This window comes from Saccostrea echinata, unplaced genomic scaffold (assembly GCF_033153115.1).
Source record: "Saccostrea echinata isolate AGI-Se365-2 ecotype Australia unplaced genomic scaffold, CSIRO_AGI_Sech_v1 ptg000025l, whole genome shotgun sequence".
Lineage (NCBI taxonomy): Eukaryota > Metazoa > Mollusca > Bivalvia > Ostreida > Ostreidae > Saccostrea > Saccostrea echinata.
In genome coordinates, this window is record NW_026889774.1 from 4,736,737 (window position 1) to 4,755,975 (window position 19,239).

Below are 19,239 nucleotides of genomic sequence, written 5' to 3' on the forward strand. Positions count from 1 at the left end.
GGTTGATGCTAGGGCTTTCATACTTCACATATGTAATCCTTGTGACAAGACCTTCCTTGGATACCAACCACTTTGACCTTTTGACCTTGACCTAGGAGTTTGACCTACTTTTGAAAAACTTTAACCTTGGCCATAACTTTTGAATGGTTGGTGCTAGTGCTTTCATACTTCACATATGTAATCCTTGTGACAAGAGCTTCCTTTGGATACCAACCACTTTGACCTTGACCTTGACGTTTGACTTTTATTTAAAAAACTTTAACCTTTTGAACAGTTGTATCTACGTCTTTCAAATTTCACAGGTGTATTCCTCGAGACAAGATCTTTCTTTGGGTATCAACACTTTTTATCTTTTGGCCTGGATTTTGACTTGCATTTGAGAAACTTTAACCTTTGCCATAAGCCGCCATATGGGGGCATCAGTGTTTCACAAACACATCTTGTTTTTTAATTTGTGTTTCTGTAATGTTAGGGAAAGCCAAAAAAATATTTCATTGTTTGCCATGATGTCAAAGGAGTAATCGCACGCTTTGTTGTGAACAAACATGTACATGTACAACATAATATAATGCAGAGCCCAACATTTCAATGTGTGATAAGAAACTCAATTTGGAATGAAAGACAGGTACATGTAACTAACTTGGATCGATTTAAATAGTGCAGCTTGTGATCCAAACATTTCAAATCAATAGAACAACAATTTCAAATATTTATATTTTTATTAAACAATTTGCAAATGTATGCCCTTTCATCAAATCATAAATGAACAATAACAAAATAGAATTAAAAATCATATTGCACCCAGAAAATCATACAAAAAATATAAATACATGTATAATACATGTATTTCTTTTCTACATGTAAATGTTAATTGCACACACCCTTTACTTTTAATACAGTACATCTTTTATCTATAATGACAAATTTTGAAGAAGAACTGAGCTTTGCAATTCATTCTATGTGTTGTTTTTTGGTCCATCACTGACCGGATTCTGTACTCTCCTTTAATTCTGGACAGATTTCCAAGAGAAAGACCTCCAAAAGACTCTGAGAACAAAAGCATCACAGTATTAGACATGACACTAAAAGAACACAGTATTGTTAATTTTTATACATGTACTTAAAGCAATACAAGCTGCATTTTTGAGAATTTTATTTTGCTGTTAAAATGTGTTATTATGATAAATTTGTATATAATTTAAACCTTTTTGATCAATTAGACAGAAATAAAGTATCAAATTGTTTCAGAATAGGATTCTGTACAATCAATTACCGTTATATAGTATTACAAGAAATCAATTTTGTACAGGATAACAATAATGTAATTTTGCTTCAATCAAAGTTTAAAAATAGGTCTTCCATTGCAAATATGACCAACAGTAGTTTATAAATGTTCTTTTTTTCTCTCATTGAAATAGTTTAATCTTAGCATTTGTGAGAAGAGTCATGAAACATATTGTCTTTTCTCTTACCCTTCTATCCAAAAGGAAAAGGTACTACTCAGGAAAATATTATTAAAGATTTTTATCAAATCCCTTTGGAAAAGGGGGGATGCATAATCAATAACTAAGTAAAAATACGTGCATAGAAAAGATGTTTGTTTAGTCTTGTGTCTTGTAAAACTTCAAACATTTTAATAGCTCCTCTTCTGCCATTCTCCTCTCCTAAAAGTGTTCTGACTGCATCTGAAATCGGAAAAATTCTCATTATTCCCAAGTTCTCCAAAATAGCAATATGTTAATTGCTCATTTCAAGCCTTTTAAGTGCACTACATGTATATTCTGATAATGTAAAAGATAAATTTACCTGGCATATTGTTTAAGAATTTTTCTTTGGCTTCAAGCCTCGTTTGTAATTTTTGAAGGTCTGTCTTCGGGGTCGGAGGGTCAGCTAGCTTGCCATTTGGCCACATGGAGTTTTTGAACAAAGTAATGTAGTAAATGATCATGCTCTCTGAAAATATCCAGTCCACCATTTCTCGCAGTTGTCTACAAAATAAGCAAATATACACTAAAAGTTTACCTACGCATTTTACCTACAATATTTGTGTTATTTGCAAAGCTAGAACATTCAAAGAGAGAGAGAGAAAATTCCTCTGTGTGTTTGTTTATTGGTGAAATATCTTATCTCTCACTATTATTAAGCCTATTTTGTTAACCAGCTGACTTTCATCAAAATAAATTGCAAAACTCACAAATTACACATACACTGTATATCTTTGGGAAATTAGTCAAAATCCAAAACTAACATTTCATAATCTGGTATCAGACATAAAAATGCAGGTCACGTCTACTGACACCGAAAGAAAAGATACTTTAATCTAAATGGCCCAATAACTGCCATTTAGAAATACAGATTTCATTCAACATACACACCTATTTATAGACCTTCCAAAAGTGACTTCCACAAACATGATGAAGCTGCGTCTCAGCCATTTAAACATACCATGACACTCGAACACCTCATCTACCAGTCTGTAAAATGGCTCAGCAATGGAGTCTTTCCTGTCCAGCTTTGAACTGCATGGGGGAAAAAAAAAATCACATAAAAATTAACTGAGCTGCAATATTTTGAAAATTTATAAAAAAAATCAAATCAAATCATTTACATAATTAAAGTGATTGGTTGCCATAATCTAAGAGAAACTATAGTATTAAGTTACATCAGGCACTGGGTGACACATGCAATGTTTTAGAATAAAATTAGAAATGCATGTACATGTTTAAACATTGCAGTGTAAAACTGATAAAACTGTACTTCTAAATACACAGTGTTCTTTATTTTGATCCTTGGGCAATCTTTTTTTTTATAAATAAATATTCACAGTGAAATAATTTGTACATAAAATGTAGAAAATCTCTCCATAGATAAGGAACTACTGTCTATTAAAAATAACCCCAGCATCAAGTTTAAATAGTTCTAATTTCCATTAAATCAAATCCTACAACTGAAGTGCTCTTTGCAAAACACAATTCCTCATCAGCAGGACATGTTTGTATTTCAGGTAACCAGCCTAATCCCAATAGAAAACTTAGTCAATCAAATATTTTACAGATTACTTTTGAACAATGAATTAGCAAATACTGTATAACAAAGTTGTAAGTGACATTTAAAATATCAAATCTTCATGTTACATGTATCTTACACAATACAGACATGAATTAACAGTTTGCAGTCAAAGACAGCACATTGAGGCCTACCCATCGTCTTCTTCATCCACCAGTTTAAGTTCGTCCTCATTGACTTGCTTGTACTGACCAATGGGCAAGCTACAGTACGATAGAAAATCTACCCAATATATATATATATATATATATATATGCTATATACAGTATGAATTTCATACTATCTGAAAAATGAGGGGGCAAACTAGAAAGATGTTACAATTCCTTTCTTTTGTAAAGAAAATAATATGTACAGTCTAACCTTGTTATCTCAAACTCAATCGGTATCTTAGGATTCAAAATATGGAGGTTAAAATATACAAAGAGAACTAGAAATCTGACCAGTCAGCAGGGCCCCACCAAGGGTTAGAAATATAAGGGTGCAGATTAGGGGATGAGAATTTTACTTGATTCCAAAAAATTTCAAAATATATAAAGAATAAGCAACAGCAACTGCTAAATATCCAACAATCTGTAAATAGTATCCTTGTATTTACATAAGGCAGTAAAAAACATCATATCTATAATAACTCAATTAAACGTATATTTAAAAATGAATGAAGCATGTGTTTTCTAAAATGCCAGCCTTCAGTGAATGCAAATATCACCCAGGCTTGACCTTAACTTCAAAACAAATATCAGTTGCAGACAAAGGTGTTAATTAATCTTAAAGTGACAGAAAGATAACCCTCTAAAATATTCTGCAAACCAGCAAGATAATCAAACCCACGGGATTAATTATAATGCTCTCTCAACCTTTTCTTCTAAGTTTACAGTAAGAACTTTTTCAGCAATGATAGAATGAGGTTTTTATCTGAATACCTGTTAAAATAATTAGTATTCTTGAATTTACATAAGGCAGAAAAAAAGAAAAAAGAAAGAAAAAAGAAAATAATAATAAAAATGATATCTCTATCTATATCTTGTTTTTAGAATTCAATAAAATCATAATTCATTGTGTATTTTACCAAAATAAAGTATGAACATAATTTAAATCCACATTTCAGAGAATGTAAACATCATTCAGAATTGACCTTAACTTCAAAACAAACTTCATTTGCAGACAGAGGTGTTAATTAATCTCAATATGAGTGCAAGAGGAAAGTTAATTAATCCCAAGAGACTCATTGCAGCCTTTCATAGTTTTACAATAGGAACATTCTCAGCAGTTATCTCTCTTTGCCCATTCACTCTTATATAAAGTTAAGGAATATACCCCACCACCCCAGCTCCAAACCGGGTGACACAGAGAACCAAACTTAGCATCAAAATATGTCTTACTGCCTATTCAACCAACATACCAAATTTGAACTTAATTGGTCTACCCTAAAAAAAGTTATTAGAAAAAAACAGAAAATTTGTGGACAGAAGAATGACAGACAGACAGACAGACAGAGTGATTACTATAGGGCACCTGCAAATCCTTGCGGGGCCCTAAAAATATACATGTACAAAGAGAAAAATATTCATGTACAAAGAGAGAATGATTGGAACTTCCAGCTCACTCTAACATATCCACGGTATTTAAGATATCAATGATTGAGATAGCAAAGTTCAACTGAATTTCAAAATAGGAAGTAGGATTTAGTTGGAACAAGTTGATTATATTCAAGGTTTGATTACAGAATTCTTTGTAAATATGTACTGTACATTATTAGTAGATACAGGGTGATATTGTGATGCATTTATATCTTTGAACTGATACATGTCATACATTTCAATGGTCAATTTTAATTTGACACAGATTCATGTTTAATGATAAGACAAAGAGAAATATTGACCTTTTTATAATGGAGGTGATGAAGAACTCTTTCTTTTTCTCTGGTTTCCTGTGCAAGAAGAACTCTGGTGTTGGCGTCAGAAAGCCATAAAGCGCCTCACTCTGGGCCATCATTCCATCTTTCATTACGGCCTAAAATCAGAAACGTGAAGTCAGTACATTTGACAGCACAATATAATATTTAAAACAGGAAGTTGGCTTCTATTTATTTGTTTACATAAAATTCATATGCATGTTATCTTGAAGCAATCCTTGAAATTCTAAATGCCACCTACAGACTGTGTTTAAAGTAACACTTTTACAAATAAAGAAAAACTGAACAAGAAAAAAAATCCTTGAATTTCTACAATTTCATATTCAAACTTAGTAAAATAAATTCTTGTACTTCAGAAAGTAATTTTTTTGTATTCATTAAATCATTTAGACTTAAGTAATAAGTCAAAGGTCACACTCACACTGAGATAATCATTCAGCATTCTCTTACACTCATTTAAGAATTTATCGTCCAGTGTTGTGAATCGCCGCACAGATGGAAGTTCTTTCTTCTTCAACCAAGGTCCAATCTATCAAAACATTGAAATTAAGAGATACATGTACATGTATGTATGGAAAACTAGACATCGTTGTCATTGTGGAACAGCTACAGAAACAGGTTTTCATTTTCTTTATCTATCATCTATATATATCACCTCAATCAGTTTCTCGTGGAGTCGGTTGAAGTCTGGGATAGTTCTGGTGACTAGCCAGCCTTCTGCACTATGCTGAAGATTGTACGATTTTTCCTGTCCTGTCAGATGCACGATCAAAACAAAGGTAGGTATCCTCTTATCATCCTCCTCAACAATCTGTGTATTATTAACAATACTAGTGACATGGAAATATACATATATTAGAAAGGTATTCATCTATTCCAAAAATACAAGTACATGTACATTGCTTTTACATGTATTAACCTCAAAATTATATACATGTAACTGAGTACAGTAAAGATCACAACTTAGTTCTTTTCTTTATCAACTTGTGTAAAATACTTTTTTCTATCATGGGTATTCCCCACAAATACAGGGTATATCATGCTACTGGTATCCGTACATGTGTGTGTAAGCTTATGTCCTGTATTACAGGAGTCCTTATATTTATTTCACACACATGATTTAGCTTTTGAATGAAGAGTATTGCATGAATCACTGAAATCAGAGAGAATTTCCTACAGATCCTGACCTGTGCTTCGTATATAGTGGCCCTCCAGGAGCCTTGATTCTCACACCACTTCTGAGTCCTCAGGATGTGGATCTCTAGCTGCCTCCTCTGTAGGATCAACTGCTCCAACTCCCTCTCTAAGTCTTTCTCTATCTTCTCTGCCTAGATACAAGAAAGAACAAAAATGGTGCAATGTTAATATTTTTTATTTAAACTTTTGACATATATATTCTCATATTTCATGAGAAATGAGCTCTTATGAAATAACTTGGCTGTGCATGCTGAAGACTGAACACCATATGCCCTCATACAGTACTTCAAAGCAGGGCACAAAAATCTTGCCCTACATGAATATTTTACCAGTGTTATTAAAAGCCTAAATTTTGGAGTAAAAAATTCTACTTTCAGACTCATTAGTCTTATAAAGAAATGAAATTACATCATTTCACACATATCTATAATATATATTAGTACATGAATTTATAAAATTGTACATTCTTTTAGTCTCAAACCTTTGAGTCATCCATTTTATGTGATTCTTTGATTGCTTTTAGTGCATGGCTCTTATTCTGAATTTTTCCATCCAACTGCTCCAGCTTCTGTTGAGCAAAGTAAGACTGATCCTTAAAAATGACGCTGTCATCACTATTAAAATCCATGTATACTTCTTCATCATCACTGTCAGGTTGAAAGAATAATAAATCTACAAAATAATAATAAAGCTACAAATTAATAATATATCTACAAAACGTTAATACTCTCCGTCAACATCAGGGTAATGTCTAAGGCACAGTAATCCCCTTTTGTAGAACTTTTTTCTTACAAGACTATAACATTTAGAGGATAGCTAGGCATTTTCTCTATATAGAGTGGAACTTCAGTATCTCTAACAAAGACACCTTGAATACTATGATTAAATTGAAGTGATTTGGAAATCCCAACCACTTTTTCTTTAAGTATTTTATCCTGGGTATCTTGAATCCTCCGATATCTCGAAGTTTTTTCTTGGTCCCATCAAGTTCGAGATAACGAGGTTTGACTGTATACTAATATGCAGAAGGCAGTTATATACCTTTTCTTTGCTCAGTGAGATCTGCTGGGGTTTCTTGCTCTAAGGACTTGATATATTTATGGTAAATATCACTGACAAGAAAGGATGGATAGTACTGCTTCTTCAAGATGTCCAATACAGTTTTCTCTCCCCTCTCAAAAGCTTCACACTCCTACAATTTAAGACTAAGATGTAAAAAAAGTACTTTTTTCTTGAATTGTACACAAAACCTACATATATACCGGTTTGTGCATTATCTGAAAATGTAGATGTATACATAGATGTATATATGCTTTATTCATTACAGTGATAGATATGCTGTTCATAAGTAAGCTATAAATTGTAAATTTGAATACAAATACATATGGTTAGCAAAAATTAATTTTCCTGTGGATACATGTACTGTAAAAAGCCTTTATGACTTACATTGTATACAATTGCTGTAAGCTCCAATCAAAAAAGATCAACATCGAATTGTTCTTTTCCATCAAAAAGCATGGACTTTAGTTTAACAGTAAACAGAAATCTGTCCTGTGTAACTTGGTAAACTTACCGGTGAGTTACCCAGTAAGAAAGACTCCATGTCCTTTACAGTTCCTCTGTCCAGCTTGACGGCGCTCGTACTACTGGCGATGTATTTGTCAAATATCTCCTTTCCCAACTGATACTGTTTCCTCTGAAAGAATAGAAAGATATCTAAACTATTGAATCTTTAATGATAAACAGAATAGTTAGCGGTAAGCACATTTTTCATGATATATTTACTAGGTATTATTTTTATAGATAGTACATGTACCTACAAATATATCAAAGGGTTCTGTCAGATTTTTGCAAGAATGAGATTAAGTCATTGAAAAAAATATACATGTACAGTGAACTATGAACTTGAGATTTACCCAAAGATCTTTTGATCTTGTTCTTCGAGTTTAAATCTTTGGGAAAGCTAGTAGAGATATATGTATAGGGTAAATTCACCATACATTAAATATATACTATGGATCAGCCAACTTAGACAAGAAGAGAGCATCAAATATATCAAAAATATTAGAATTGCTTACAAGAGGGTAATTTTCAAAATCAAATAATTTTTGTGCATATATTTTGATAGTTTTGGCTGATCTAATCAAATAGAATATGTGCTGATAAGAAATTTGAGGTGAACAGAACTGGTATCATTATTATTCTCCATGGATAAGGAAACTGATTGTCAATTAAAGAATGGCTTTGCTTTTCTTAGACCTTGTTATTCTTACCTTCTCAGCAGTTTCAAGTCTTTCTACAGCCATGCAAAATCTAGTAATGATCAAAAAGGAAACAGAGTAACTGGTTTTTATCTTCATTGTCTCAAATACAACATACAGTTGAACTGCAGTATATCAAACACTGATATCTCGAATACCTTGGATATGTCAAAGTGATTTGGAAGTTCCAATCACTTATTCCTTCAGTACTTTACCCTAGATATCTCGAACCCTCGGATATCTCGAAGTATTTTCTTGGTCCCATTGGATTCGAGATAACAAGGTTTGACTGTACAATAGATAGTATTTTTCCTTGGAATATTGGTAAACTTTCTTATAAAATTTCAAACACTGAATCCTATATGATGCCATCTTTATCACATTACACTAAATCAAATGTTTAAGTTTTATCAATTATTCAAATTACCCAAGCAATGAATGGTTGTCATCCTTTTCTAAAAATTTGAAAAATTCCATTTTAGCTTCCACTGAATCCATCACTTCTTCAAAGGACATAATCTTCACAAATCAAAGAAAAAAATGCTTAGTATTATATATTCTAAGATTTTGTATTTTTCTGTAGTATTAATTAACATATATGTATATCGATAGACTTATACATATGATCAAACTTGAAGTAATTTTATAGCCATAGAGATTTTTTTTTTGGGGGGGGGGGGAGGGGGGGTTAACATCCATGCAATCATAATCAGTACATGTACCTTGGTACTTTTGGTGACCATTCCTTCTGATTCCTCTGTTGTTTCATAGCTCTTGTAATCTGGTCCCCCTAATGCATGTATTCTCTTTTCACTGTGAACTTTGGCAATAGTAAGCTACAAGAAAAAGGAAGAAATGCCAAATATTCTATCAACTTGAGCAATGATATTTTGAAATCTATAAACATACATGTATACCAGATCAATTTTAGCATTTCCACTGAATGAATTGACCATTTGTGTATTCATTCATTCTAAGCTTTCGGGTCATGAAATATCTATTATACACATGTATGTTTCTATCTAACACCAATTAGCAAATTTAGTGCACACAAAATGAATACCTGATTTATGTATCTTTTCAAATTTCTAGCTTTTAGAAGATCCCCTTTACCAGTGGCTCGAGATGGTCCTTTTTCACCAGGTTTTAAAGGTTTTTCTAACAAAACAAGAATATTACTGTATTTAATTCACAGTAGAGGAAAAGAATTTTTCTATAGGTATTCCTTCATTATTTCCTGCTTATATAAATAAGTGTATATGAAAAAAGCATGACACTGAAAATCTTATTAATCATAGCAAATGCTAACACACCAGACAGAATTTTTGAGAGAAGGGTGCATGTAATGTATTTTCAGGTACCATAATGCTTACAAGGGCATACTGTAAATGTCCTTTTTTCCATGTGGTCAAAATTTCAGGGAATCACAATTTCTTGTCTATCAGCAGGTAGAAAATTACACTGATTTCTTAGATTGGCACTTTATGCCTTAAATATATATACTTTAGGTGCATTGTATGTTGGGACAAATTTCTGCAGAAAATTTGTGACTACAGAGTTCATAGTGTAAATTAATACCATGCTGAAATAAGTACTTCCACAGCATATTTAATTCCAACTTTATATCTCTGAAGATTTCTTAAAACTGCAGTTACAATCCGAGCAGAATTCAATCTAAACCAACAGTACCTGGAATGTTTTGTTCCTTTTTAATGTTCTGAATGGTTGTAGCATGGATGATTTCTGTCATGATATTGTATCTGGAAAACACAAAAGTACAAAATGCTGACACTGAATACATTATATGACAATATGTTGTGGAAATTCTTTTCTCCTTGAATGCATTAATTTTCAAATAACATCACTTGGTTACACATGTTTGTGTAGTATATAAAAAACTATGAAATTCAATGACTTCCCTCATTTCATTTACCCTCTTCACAAACAAAAATCTTATTTTTTGAAAGATATGTATTACAGTGTGTATAGAAAACAGATAGTACTAATTGAGTATTAAAGTGAATGTGCAGTATATTTTGATTTTAAAATTAAGCTGTTACACTGTAACCTTATTTGTTTAAGATGCTCTATATCATCACACTTGTCGATGAGTTTCACGAATTCCTCGTATGTAGCAGCGTACGTATACTTCTTACGAGTGTCCTCAGAAAGCTGTCGTCGGTAATCTATGTAGTTGATCAATTTCTGATTTATATAGTCTGGATCACACATCATGTCTACAGATGGCTTCAGAACTGGAAATACATGTATAAATACAGAACATATAACATTTTTAAAAAGATTTTCATAAGTAACGAGAGGCCCATGGGCCACATCGCTCACCTGAGTAACTTTGGCCATGCTGTTCTTTACCAGATTTCCCCCCTTGTAATACCTATTGTGGCCCCGCCTTACCCCCGGGGGTCATGATTTGAACAATTTAGAATCAATCTACAGTACCCCAGGATGCTTCCACATAAGTTTCAGCTTTTCTGGTCCAGTGGTTCTTGAGAAGAAGATTTTTTAATGACCCCACCCTATTTTTGTCTTTTTTGATCATCTCCTCTTGTAAGGGGACTTGGCCCTTTATTTTAACAATTTAAACTCCCCTTCACCCAAGGATACTTTGTACCAAGTTTGGTTAAAATTGGCCCAGTGGTTCTTGAGAGGAAGTTGAAAATGTGAAAAGTTTACAGACGGACAGACAGAAGGACGGACGACGGACAACGGGTGATCAGATAAGCTCACTTGAGCTTTCAGCTCAGGTGAGCTAAAAATAGTTATTTTTCAAACAAATATATTTCTTCATTATAATAATCAATTAGATAAAAGTCAGCAAATTTAAACAAACTTTAACAATATTGTATACGTAACAAAATTAAGAACAAACCATTTTACATAGTACTTCTAACATTCTCAATATCTCTATTGTCTAGCTTTAGACATGTACGGTAAGTCAACTATAAGAGAAGTGTGAGAAATATTCATAAGTTTCTTGACCTTCTTTAACTTGCAAATATTTCTACCTGTGACTCATTTATTTCATTTTGCATGTATATAGAAAATTTCTTCATTCAGTCATGGACAGATTTCAAACTGACAAACTGCAAGTAAAAGCTGTTGTGAAAGAGAGATATATATATATATATATATATATATATATATATATATATATATATATATATATATATATATGAACTCTGTTTAGACTAATTCACACCTTTTTTATTTTACTCAGTACACATGTACCCCTAACATTCTAACACTATCTCTAAGTTCTAGCTGTAATCCCTAGTTTTACAGTAATTTACAGTAATTCCTTACCTGACGATGTCAGTATCTCTCTCAGCATTCTCCTCAGTGTGTGACAGTGAATGTATTCCTTAGGCAGCAGTGCTATCAACAGAGATTCACAAACCTTCCTCAGAAACTCTGTCTCTGTGTCCTCATTTTCCAGCCAGGGATGAAGGATGAATTTCTTGGCTATTTTGTCATCTTCTCTGTGTAAGCCACAAATGCAAATGATGTTACATGTACATTATGCATAAATGATACAGATGAAAATATAGTAATATCCATGATTTGCTATATCCAGTTTGTTATTTATCATTTTGTTGTACTTCGGGAAAATATGACTTTGTATATCATAAGGAATGCAAATGCAGGCACATATACTGAACAAAAAAAGAAAGGTATCGTAGAAATAATTTATTTTCAATTTATTAAGTTATAGAATCTAAAACATTATTTGGTTATAATAACAAGATACCACTGTCTGACAATATTCTTTTTAAAAAGGTCATTTTAATAATCACATGGGCTTAGAACAGTTCTTTGATCTACCCTGGGGTTTTAATTGCATTTCACAAGTCAGTACCGTGTATGACCACCGCCTGCATTCAGTACTGCGACACATCTGCGATGCATAGAGGATACATATCGTCGAAATACGTGCCATGGGATATTATTCCATTCCTCTTCTAGTGCTGTCACCAGTTGCAAGAGACTCTGTGGCTGGGGTCTGCGCATCCTTACTCTCCTACCTAACTCATCCCAAACATGTTCAACTGGTGAGAGATCCGGAGATTTTGAGGGCCAGTCTAGAACATCCACGTTGTTTTGAGTCAGGAAATCTCTGGTTGTTCGAGCCGTGTGTGCTGTTGCGTTGTCCTGCTGGAATGTTAAACCAGGACCATTGGTGCGTAGATACGACAGTACAACTGGCGAGAGAATTTCATCTCTGTATCTTTGAGCTGTCAGCGTACCGTTCACTACAACAAATCTTGTGCGGTTTCCTCCACAAATTCCTCCCCAAACCATTACACTACCACCCCCGAATCTGTCTACTTCCATCACACAGCAACCAGTAAAACGCTCTCCACGTCTCCTCCAGACACGGGTTCTTCCATCGGCAAATTTCAAACTAAAACGAGACTCATCACTGAAGAGTACTCTGGACCAGTCTTGCAATCGAAAGTGCAAGTGATGCTGTGCCCAATTCCGTCGCAAGGTCTTGTGCCAATCTGTTAGTTCTGTCCCTTTGTACGGTCTACGGGCTTTCAAACCGCAATGCTTCAATCAGTTTCGCACTGTCTGAGGGCTAATCCTCCTCCCTAAAGCATTGTGAGCAGAATCTACCGCAGTAAAAAATCTGTTTCGCAGATGGAGCAAACGGATTTGCCGGTCCTACCTAAGGGTGGTAACTCTAGGTCTTCCACTGCGGGGCCGGTCATCAGTTGATCTAGTGGTCTGGAAACGTCTCCAGAGAAGGCTAATTGTCTTCTGAGTTGTTCCGATTGTCGCCCCAACAGCGTTTTGGGACATGCCTGCTTGGAGCATCCCTATGGAACGTTTTCGTTTATCTTTAGACAATCGGGGCATTTCAAAAAATGCAGAAATTTAACCAAATTTTAGATTTTCTTTGAGGACTAAAGACAAGGATTTTCTATGCCAAGAATTGTACGGATACACGTGGTCTGACTTTCTCGAGCACGGGCTTTTACCCTTTGTACTCACTTAGAGTTAAAAGGTGTTACGCTTGAATGATCAGGATTTTTTTTTATCACAATTGACTGTTGCTTACGTCTCCTATATAGGACGTTTTGTTGTAAACATTTACGTTCAAATCTAAGTAAAACAAATGTATTTTAGATATTTACCTTTCTTTTTTTGTTCAGTATACCGTATAACGGGTATTTTCTGTGGTTGGAAATTTTTGCGATTTAACCCCTATAAGGTAGCAAATTAATTTCTGGGTTTTCAATTTCTGCGGTTGGATTATACCTCAAAAATTTATTTACGGGGTATGATCACCAAACTCTAAGAATTATCAAAACTGTGACATGTTTACGTTTTATGAATTCATTATAAGACATATTGATCAAAGGTGCAAGGGAACTGGTATTAAGATATTAAGCTTAATTAAACTACTATCTTTTAGTTTAGTTAGTCTTTGTAAAATTATGTCAAGTCCCAATTGAAATGAATTATTGCAGTATCAGTCCACCCAAACAACAATCAAAATCTTTATTGTATCAGACGTTTATTTTATGCGATCTACTAAAATGTTTAAATATATAGATAATGATAATTAATGCATCCAAGCCATATTCTAAATACACTTTTAAGTAATTGTCATCAAAATTAACTGGGTGTTTAGTACCCTAAGGCTGACCGTATACAATCACAGGTGTCACGTGCATTGAGGCGTAACTTATCCTGTCAGTCGTCTGCTTTGGGTGAAATTCACGAGACAATCAAGTCATATTGTGTATACAAGCAGTAATTATGGTCTCAAGATAAAACACAAGATTGAAAAGGTGTTAAAGAAAGAAAGAAAGAAATGCTACCATGTGTTGTTTGCAGCTATTGGAGTTTGGATTCTATGATTTTAATCATTCAAATCCGTATCTAAATAAAGAAATATGAATAATAAAAGATGTTTTTTTGTATAAACTTATCAAATTAATATTATTTACAGAAAGGTTTTGATTCAATATATTTTGGACAAATCCTGACGTAAAATCTTCGAATTTCAATGAAACAAGAATTTTCTCGCTAACGAGGACGCATCCACTCATGAATCTGCGGTTTCATCATTTTTAAGAACCTTCAGTCCCAAATAATTTTGCTGCATCCAGTACGCAGGTTCTTGCATTAATGAGAACCCTGTGACATACGCACCACTTATCATACTTGCATGTATAAAATATCTGAATAAATATTGAAAAATATTTTGCGATTGTAATTTTTGCGGATTTGTCCTATCCGCAAAATTCCGCAAAAATTGGACAACCGCAGAAAATACCCGTTATACGGTATATGTTTGCCACAAGCGCTTTAACTGTGATCAGAAGACTTCAAATAGTGTCTCATAAAACTATGGAATGATTAGCAAAGCATCCATAGCTACAGGGATTGATTTAAACTTAATACTATTGTAGTCAAAAAACAAATTTGTATTTGTGAAATTTCATCTATGATGACAAACACTGTTAGAACAACAAGATGGCCAGATAATTATTTTGGTCTTACCTTTTTCTGTATTCTCTGATCTCCTGGAAATGTTTGTGGATTTTCAGCACCACTTCTTCTGTAATCAGCTTCATTTTGTCAATCTTCTTCAGTCGATTTGTCAAAGACTCAAATATCACCCAAATGTCACTTCTAAAATGATATGTGGTAAATATACACTGACTATTGATTAGCTCTGAAAAAATATTTCACTCTGAAGAAAAAAAGATAGTGGATACATGTACACTTGTCACATACATGTACCAGTACATGTGAGCTGCTTATAATTGTACTGTAGAAAATGAATGTTATTAAAATTTAGTATTTACTCAACTGTACTTATTCAAATTCGAGGACAGATATTTTTAAATCTAAAACATGTAGTTGTACAATGATGTAAGATTGCAATTGAATTTTTTGAAAATTTAATCTCGCTTATAAAAACCAAATAACTATCTTGCGAAAATAAGGTGTCGCAAAATTTTCTTCTACAGTGCATACCTTAGAGAACCTATAAAAGCTTCATGGTCCTTAGAAAGATCAGCATACCATGACATGATATAGTCTCGCATAATAAGGTCTAGCACTTCCTGTAAAGCGCCATCTACATTTCTTGTAATCACTACTTTCTTTGTCTCTGATTTCTTCTCATACCTTTTTTCCTACAAGTAATCCATAGATCCATATCATATAAAATATCACATAAAATATCATAGCCCAATGGTCAAGTCAGATATGTAGCTAACACAGCTAGAGGTCAGGGGTTTGAATCCCAACTTTTGTTGTTTCAGTCTTTGGAAAAAGCACTTTATCTGATATAGCAACATGCTCAAAACGTAATGTCTCATCTAGAATTATTCTAGAATAAGTACACAAATGACAAACACATGTATGTATGTTATTGATGTACCTTACATTCGAAACTAACAAGAATGGACATGTGGCTTTAAAAAGGATTTTTTTTTCAAAGAAAGAAAAATAAACAAATAACTGTGAATAAGTTTAAGTCTGTTACTATTTATTCATCCATAAAAAAAAACAGGAATCAATCTTGTTTTTAACAATTAAGGTACGATGATAGTTTTTACTAACTCTATAACATGCACGTATTTACATCAACATTAACCTCAACTATTATATTGTACAAATTTAATTTACCATCAATTTGATGAGTTCCTGTGCCATCTTTGACTCTCTGGGCTGGGCAGCTGGCTTGTATGTCTTCCCCTGGACAAGAGACCAGGTGACACCTAGGTAGATACCTAGTACAGCTATCATACAATGAACCAACACAGACAAGACTGTTCCAATGACCTCATAGTGATAACCAATTGCCAAAACTGCTATCCCACCTCCCAAAATGATGTATCTTGTTGCAGTCATCTTTCTTCAGCGTATCTTATTCATCTACCAAAAGAGCAAAACTTTCAGTGTTAACCCTCAAGAATAATTCATTACTTTTTGATTAATAAAATGCATGATATGTATGTATAATGATACAATATTAATTAGTTATAAGTATAATCTTGATACATACGCTGTCTCTCTTGTTAGACATTGCAAATGACTATATATTCAATGATATTTTTTGGTTACAATGACAAATTCTTTCCATTATACAGGTGATTCTCGATGTCTCAAAGTTCAAGGGACCGTAAGAAAAGTTCGAGAGATTGAGGGGTTAGAGAGATGAAAAGTGAATAAAATCCGGAATTTTCAGTTCCGATCATCATTCCACTACATGTGTTATAGATACTGGAAGTATAAGTTGATAATATCAAGTTGCCCGTTTTCATTCGTATTTTACAGGTAATTCACTTGAATTCAACAACAATGATCGTAATCTATTTTGAATAAATAAAATGATTTCTTTAAGTTTCAACATCTATTTGTTCTCACTTCATGATTACATGAAACTGTTAACTGAATAGCAATTGTCGATGTGGCTACTCGCTGGGCTTGATCGGGTCCTTCACCAGGTTGCTCATAATAAGTATTCAATTCTTAATTGAGATAGGATTTCACGTGCATTGCAATGTTTGTCATAATGGGATTGTGTAGACTCTAATAAAAGTTTATAATCTATGAAAAATTATTGACACGTCTCCTAATCATTTTCTCAAAATCAAGTAAAAAAAAAATAGAGAAGCGATTAGTTTATAATTTACCAATTAATTGTATCAACACTCGGAAGGCTCACAGGTGTAGTGCCATCTACGTAAACACCCAATTAACACGTTCATGCCAGCCTCAGGTGTTCACTGTTATCCAGGGAGTCCAAGCTGTATTAATTTCATGCTTGATTGGCATGTATACATGCGCAATCAAAACTTCGAGAGATAGGGAGTAAAAAACAATGAAATGTGTGTAACAGGACCCAGGCCTTGGTTCGAGAGATATAGAACTTCGAGAGATCAGGAGTAAATTTACTTAGTTATATAGAGCAAAAAAAAAAACGGGACTGGAGGTTCAATTCCAGAGATCGGAGTTCGAGCCATCGAGGGTCAACTGTATATTTAAAAATACAAGATAAATATACAACTGAAAATTATTTTTAGTCAGACAGTGGGAATACTTTTCCACCATTTGCTAGAAAAATTGAGGAACGTCCTTTATAAATGTATGTATAAAAATAATATTTTAAAAAAAATTAGTGACTATCAATTTTAATAATTTTCTCTCGATTGTCTTGGACGTGCTGCCTTCAGCGATGATTTTTCAATAGTCTGCGACTAGTACTGTATAGGGGATTAATTTCACCGGTTGTAATTTTCACGTTTTTCTCTCCTCTGACACGATCGCGGTTTGTTGAATTCGCGGAATTGGTATAAAATAAAAGTTACCTCCCTTGTCTATGTCTATTTAATCCATAGCATAGCTAGAACGAAATTAATCAGTGTTATGTATTCACTTCACGAACAACAGGGTAAGTTTATATAAAATAGTTAGATTTAATAATCAATTGACGACTAATTAAAACAAGTGCAGTTATTAAAAGTCCTTGACTATAAACGTCGAATGACTTTCCTATATACTATTACGATGAGTGCATGTACACCCCAAGATCTACTTTCCGAAGGGATAATACATCACGGCGAAAAACCACTGGACGGTTAGAAATGTATCAACGAAATAATATCCTTACACATCTTCAGCAAGTTTGATGGTTATTTGAATTTTTAAAAACCAAAATGTCTATAAAAACTAATACGCATGATAATGCAGGTAACAAATACACGGGGTAACATAGTTACGCACGGGTAATCAAAACTCATGACCCACGTGATTTGATTGATGAAACGTACATGTAGCGTTGGCTATTAAAAACAGCTTTTTAACAAATACAGGGTATTATCTGCTGATCGAAGTTAAAGTAAAGCGCGATAATTAAAATAATTGAATGACAAGTACTACTCACAATTTTACTGAAATGACCATGTACTGCACGTATATATATACCTATCGTAGTCTATTCTCAAATTTCCAAATATAACATTGAGTTTATTGAAAACTTATTCACTGTTTCTTGAATTCACGGATTTATTAACACCGTGAATATAGCGAATATTAACACCGCGAGTTATTTCCCCCTATACAGTATTTGTGGATATATCAGTGGGAAATGTATAATATATAATTTCCTAATGTAATTTTGCTTGGGACGAGGTGTCTTAAATATGGGCCGACCTGTCTTAAATCTTGGACCGACCAGTCTGAACCGAGGTGTCATTTGCTTTGATCAGTAGGATGTCCATGGGCCGAGGTGTCCGACGGTGTCGTTGGGCCACTGGCACTAGAAGTAGGTTATGAAAATATTGTATGCCGATCCCGATGTGCATTTAGAAAAAAAGGTAGCCTACATCTAAACTAGATGATATATTCTGTTATGGTGTCAAAATAGTCTTTTCTTTCATTTAGTTTTTATTTTTTTTTAAATATTGAGGGCAAAAAAACCTATTCAGTTTTAATCTAGATTGGGCTTTTCAAACCGCACGTGACAGTTGGCACACTCTATATAAACTTCAATTTAATATTAGATATCTAAATTATATTACTGAAAGGATTCAAAAGAATCTGCTCGTTATTATTATAAGGACGCATAGTCTTTACTTGAGCTTATCGATCTCCGTTCCGGTCAATGAACTTACATTAAGCATACATACATGTACTTGTACATGTACTGGTCAATGGGAAATTGAAATTATTTATATGTTGTCATTGAACAGGTCTTTAGCAGTTTTTTAAACAGTTTCAAGCACTTTGGGTTTTGCTTCACATTTTAAACTTCCT

The 19,239-nt window shown here is 33.5% G+C and overlaps 1 protein-coding gene across 1 annotated transcript; it reads right to left on the bottom strand.

Annotated features, from left to right (window-relative positions):
* Nucleotides 1-744: 744 nt before the first annotated feature.
* LOC133191896 (sorting nexin-25-like) lies at nucleotides 745-18,719 on the bottom strand. Its single transcript, XM_061327643.1, has 23 exons — nucleotides 18,637-18,719; nucleotides 16,108-16,356; nucleotides 15,451-15,611; nucleotides 14,971-15,102; nucleotides 11,761-11,936; nucleotides 10,505-10,691; nucleotides 10,126-10,196; nucleotides 9,500-9,594; nucleotides 9,159-9,272; nucleotides 8,864-8,955; nucleotides 8,449-8,488; nucleotides 7,749-7,871; nucleotides 7,217-7,367; nucleotides 6,657-6,847; nucleotides 6,166-6,306; nucleotides 5,634-5,789; nucleotides 5,400-5,507; nucleotides 4,946-5,076; nucleotides 3,201-3,269; nucleotides 2,376-2,519; nucleotides 1,807-1,988; nucleotides 1,585-1,685; nucleotides 745-1,047 (listed from the first exon to the last, which is right to left on the bottom strand). The coding sequence occupies exons 2-23, from the start codon at nucleotides 16,330-16,332 to the stop codon at nucleotides 979-981; spliced, it is 2,859 nt and encodes a 952-aa protein (XP_061183627.1). The 5' UTR covers nucleotides 16,333-16,356; nucleotides 18,637-18,719; the 3' UTR covers nucleotides 745-978.
* Between the last annotated feature and the right edge of the window lie 520 nt (nucleotides 18,720-19,239).

What these genes read in the sequence shown, in the direction of transcription:
- LOC133191896 (XM_061327643.1), bottom strand. Translation starts at nt 16,332, where the DNA reads ATGACTGCAACAAGATACATCATTTTGGGAGGTGGGATAGCAGTTTTG. An exon ending in AAAGGAACAAAACATTCCAG is followed by an intron (nt 9,595 to 10,125) that starts GTACTGTTGGTT and finishes TTGTTTTGTTAG; the next exon opens with AAAAACCTTTAAAACCTGGT. An exon ending in CCACTATATACGAAGCACAG is followed by an intron (nt 5,790 to 6,165) that starts GTCAGGATCTGT and finishes AATAATACACAG; the next exon opens with ATTGTTGAGGAGGATGATAA.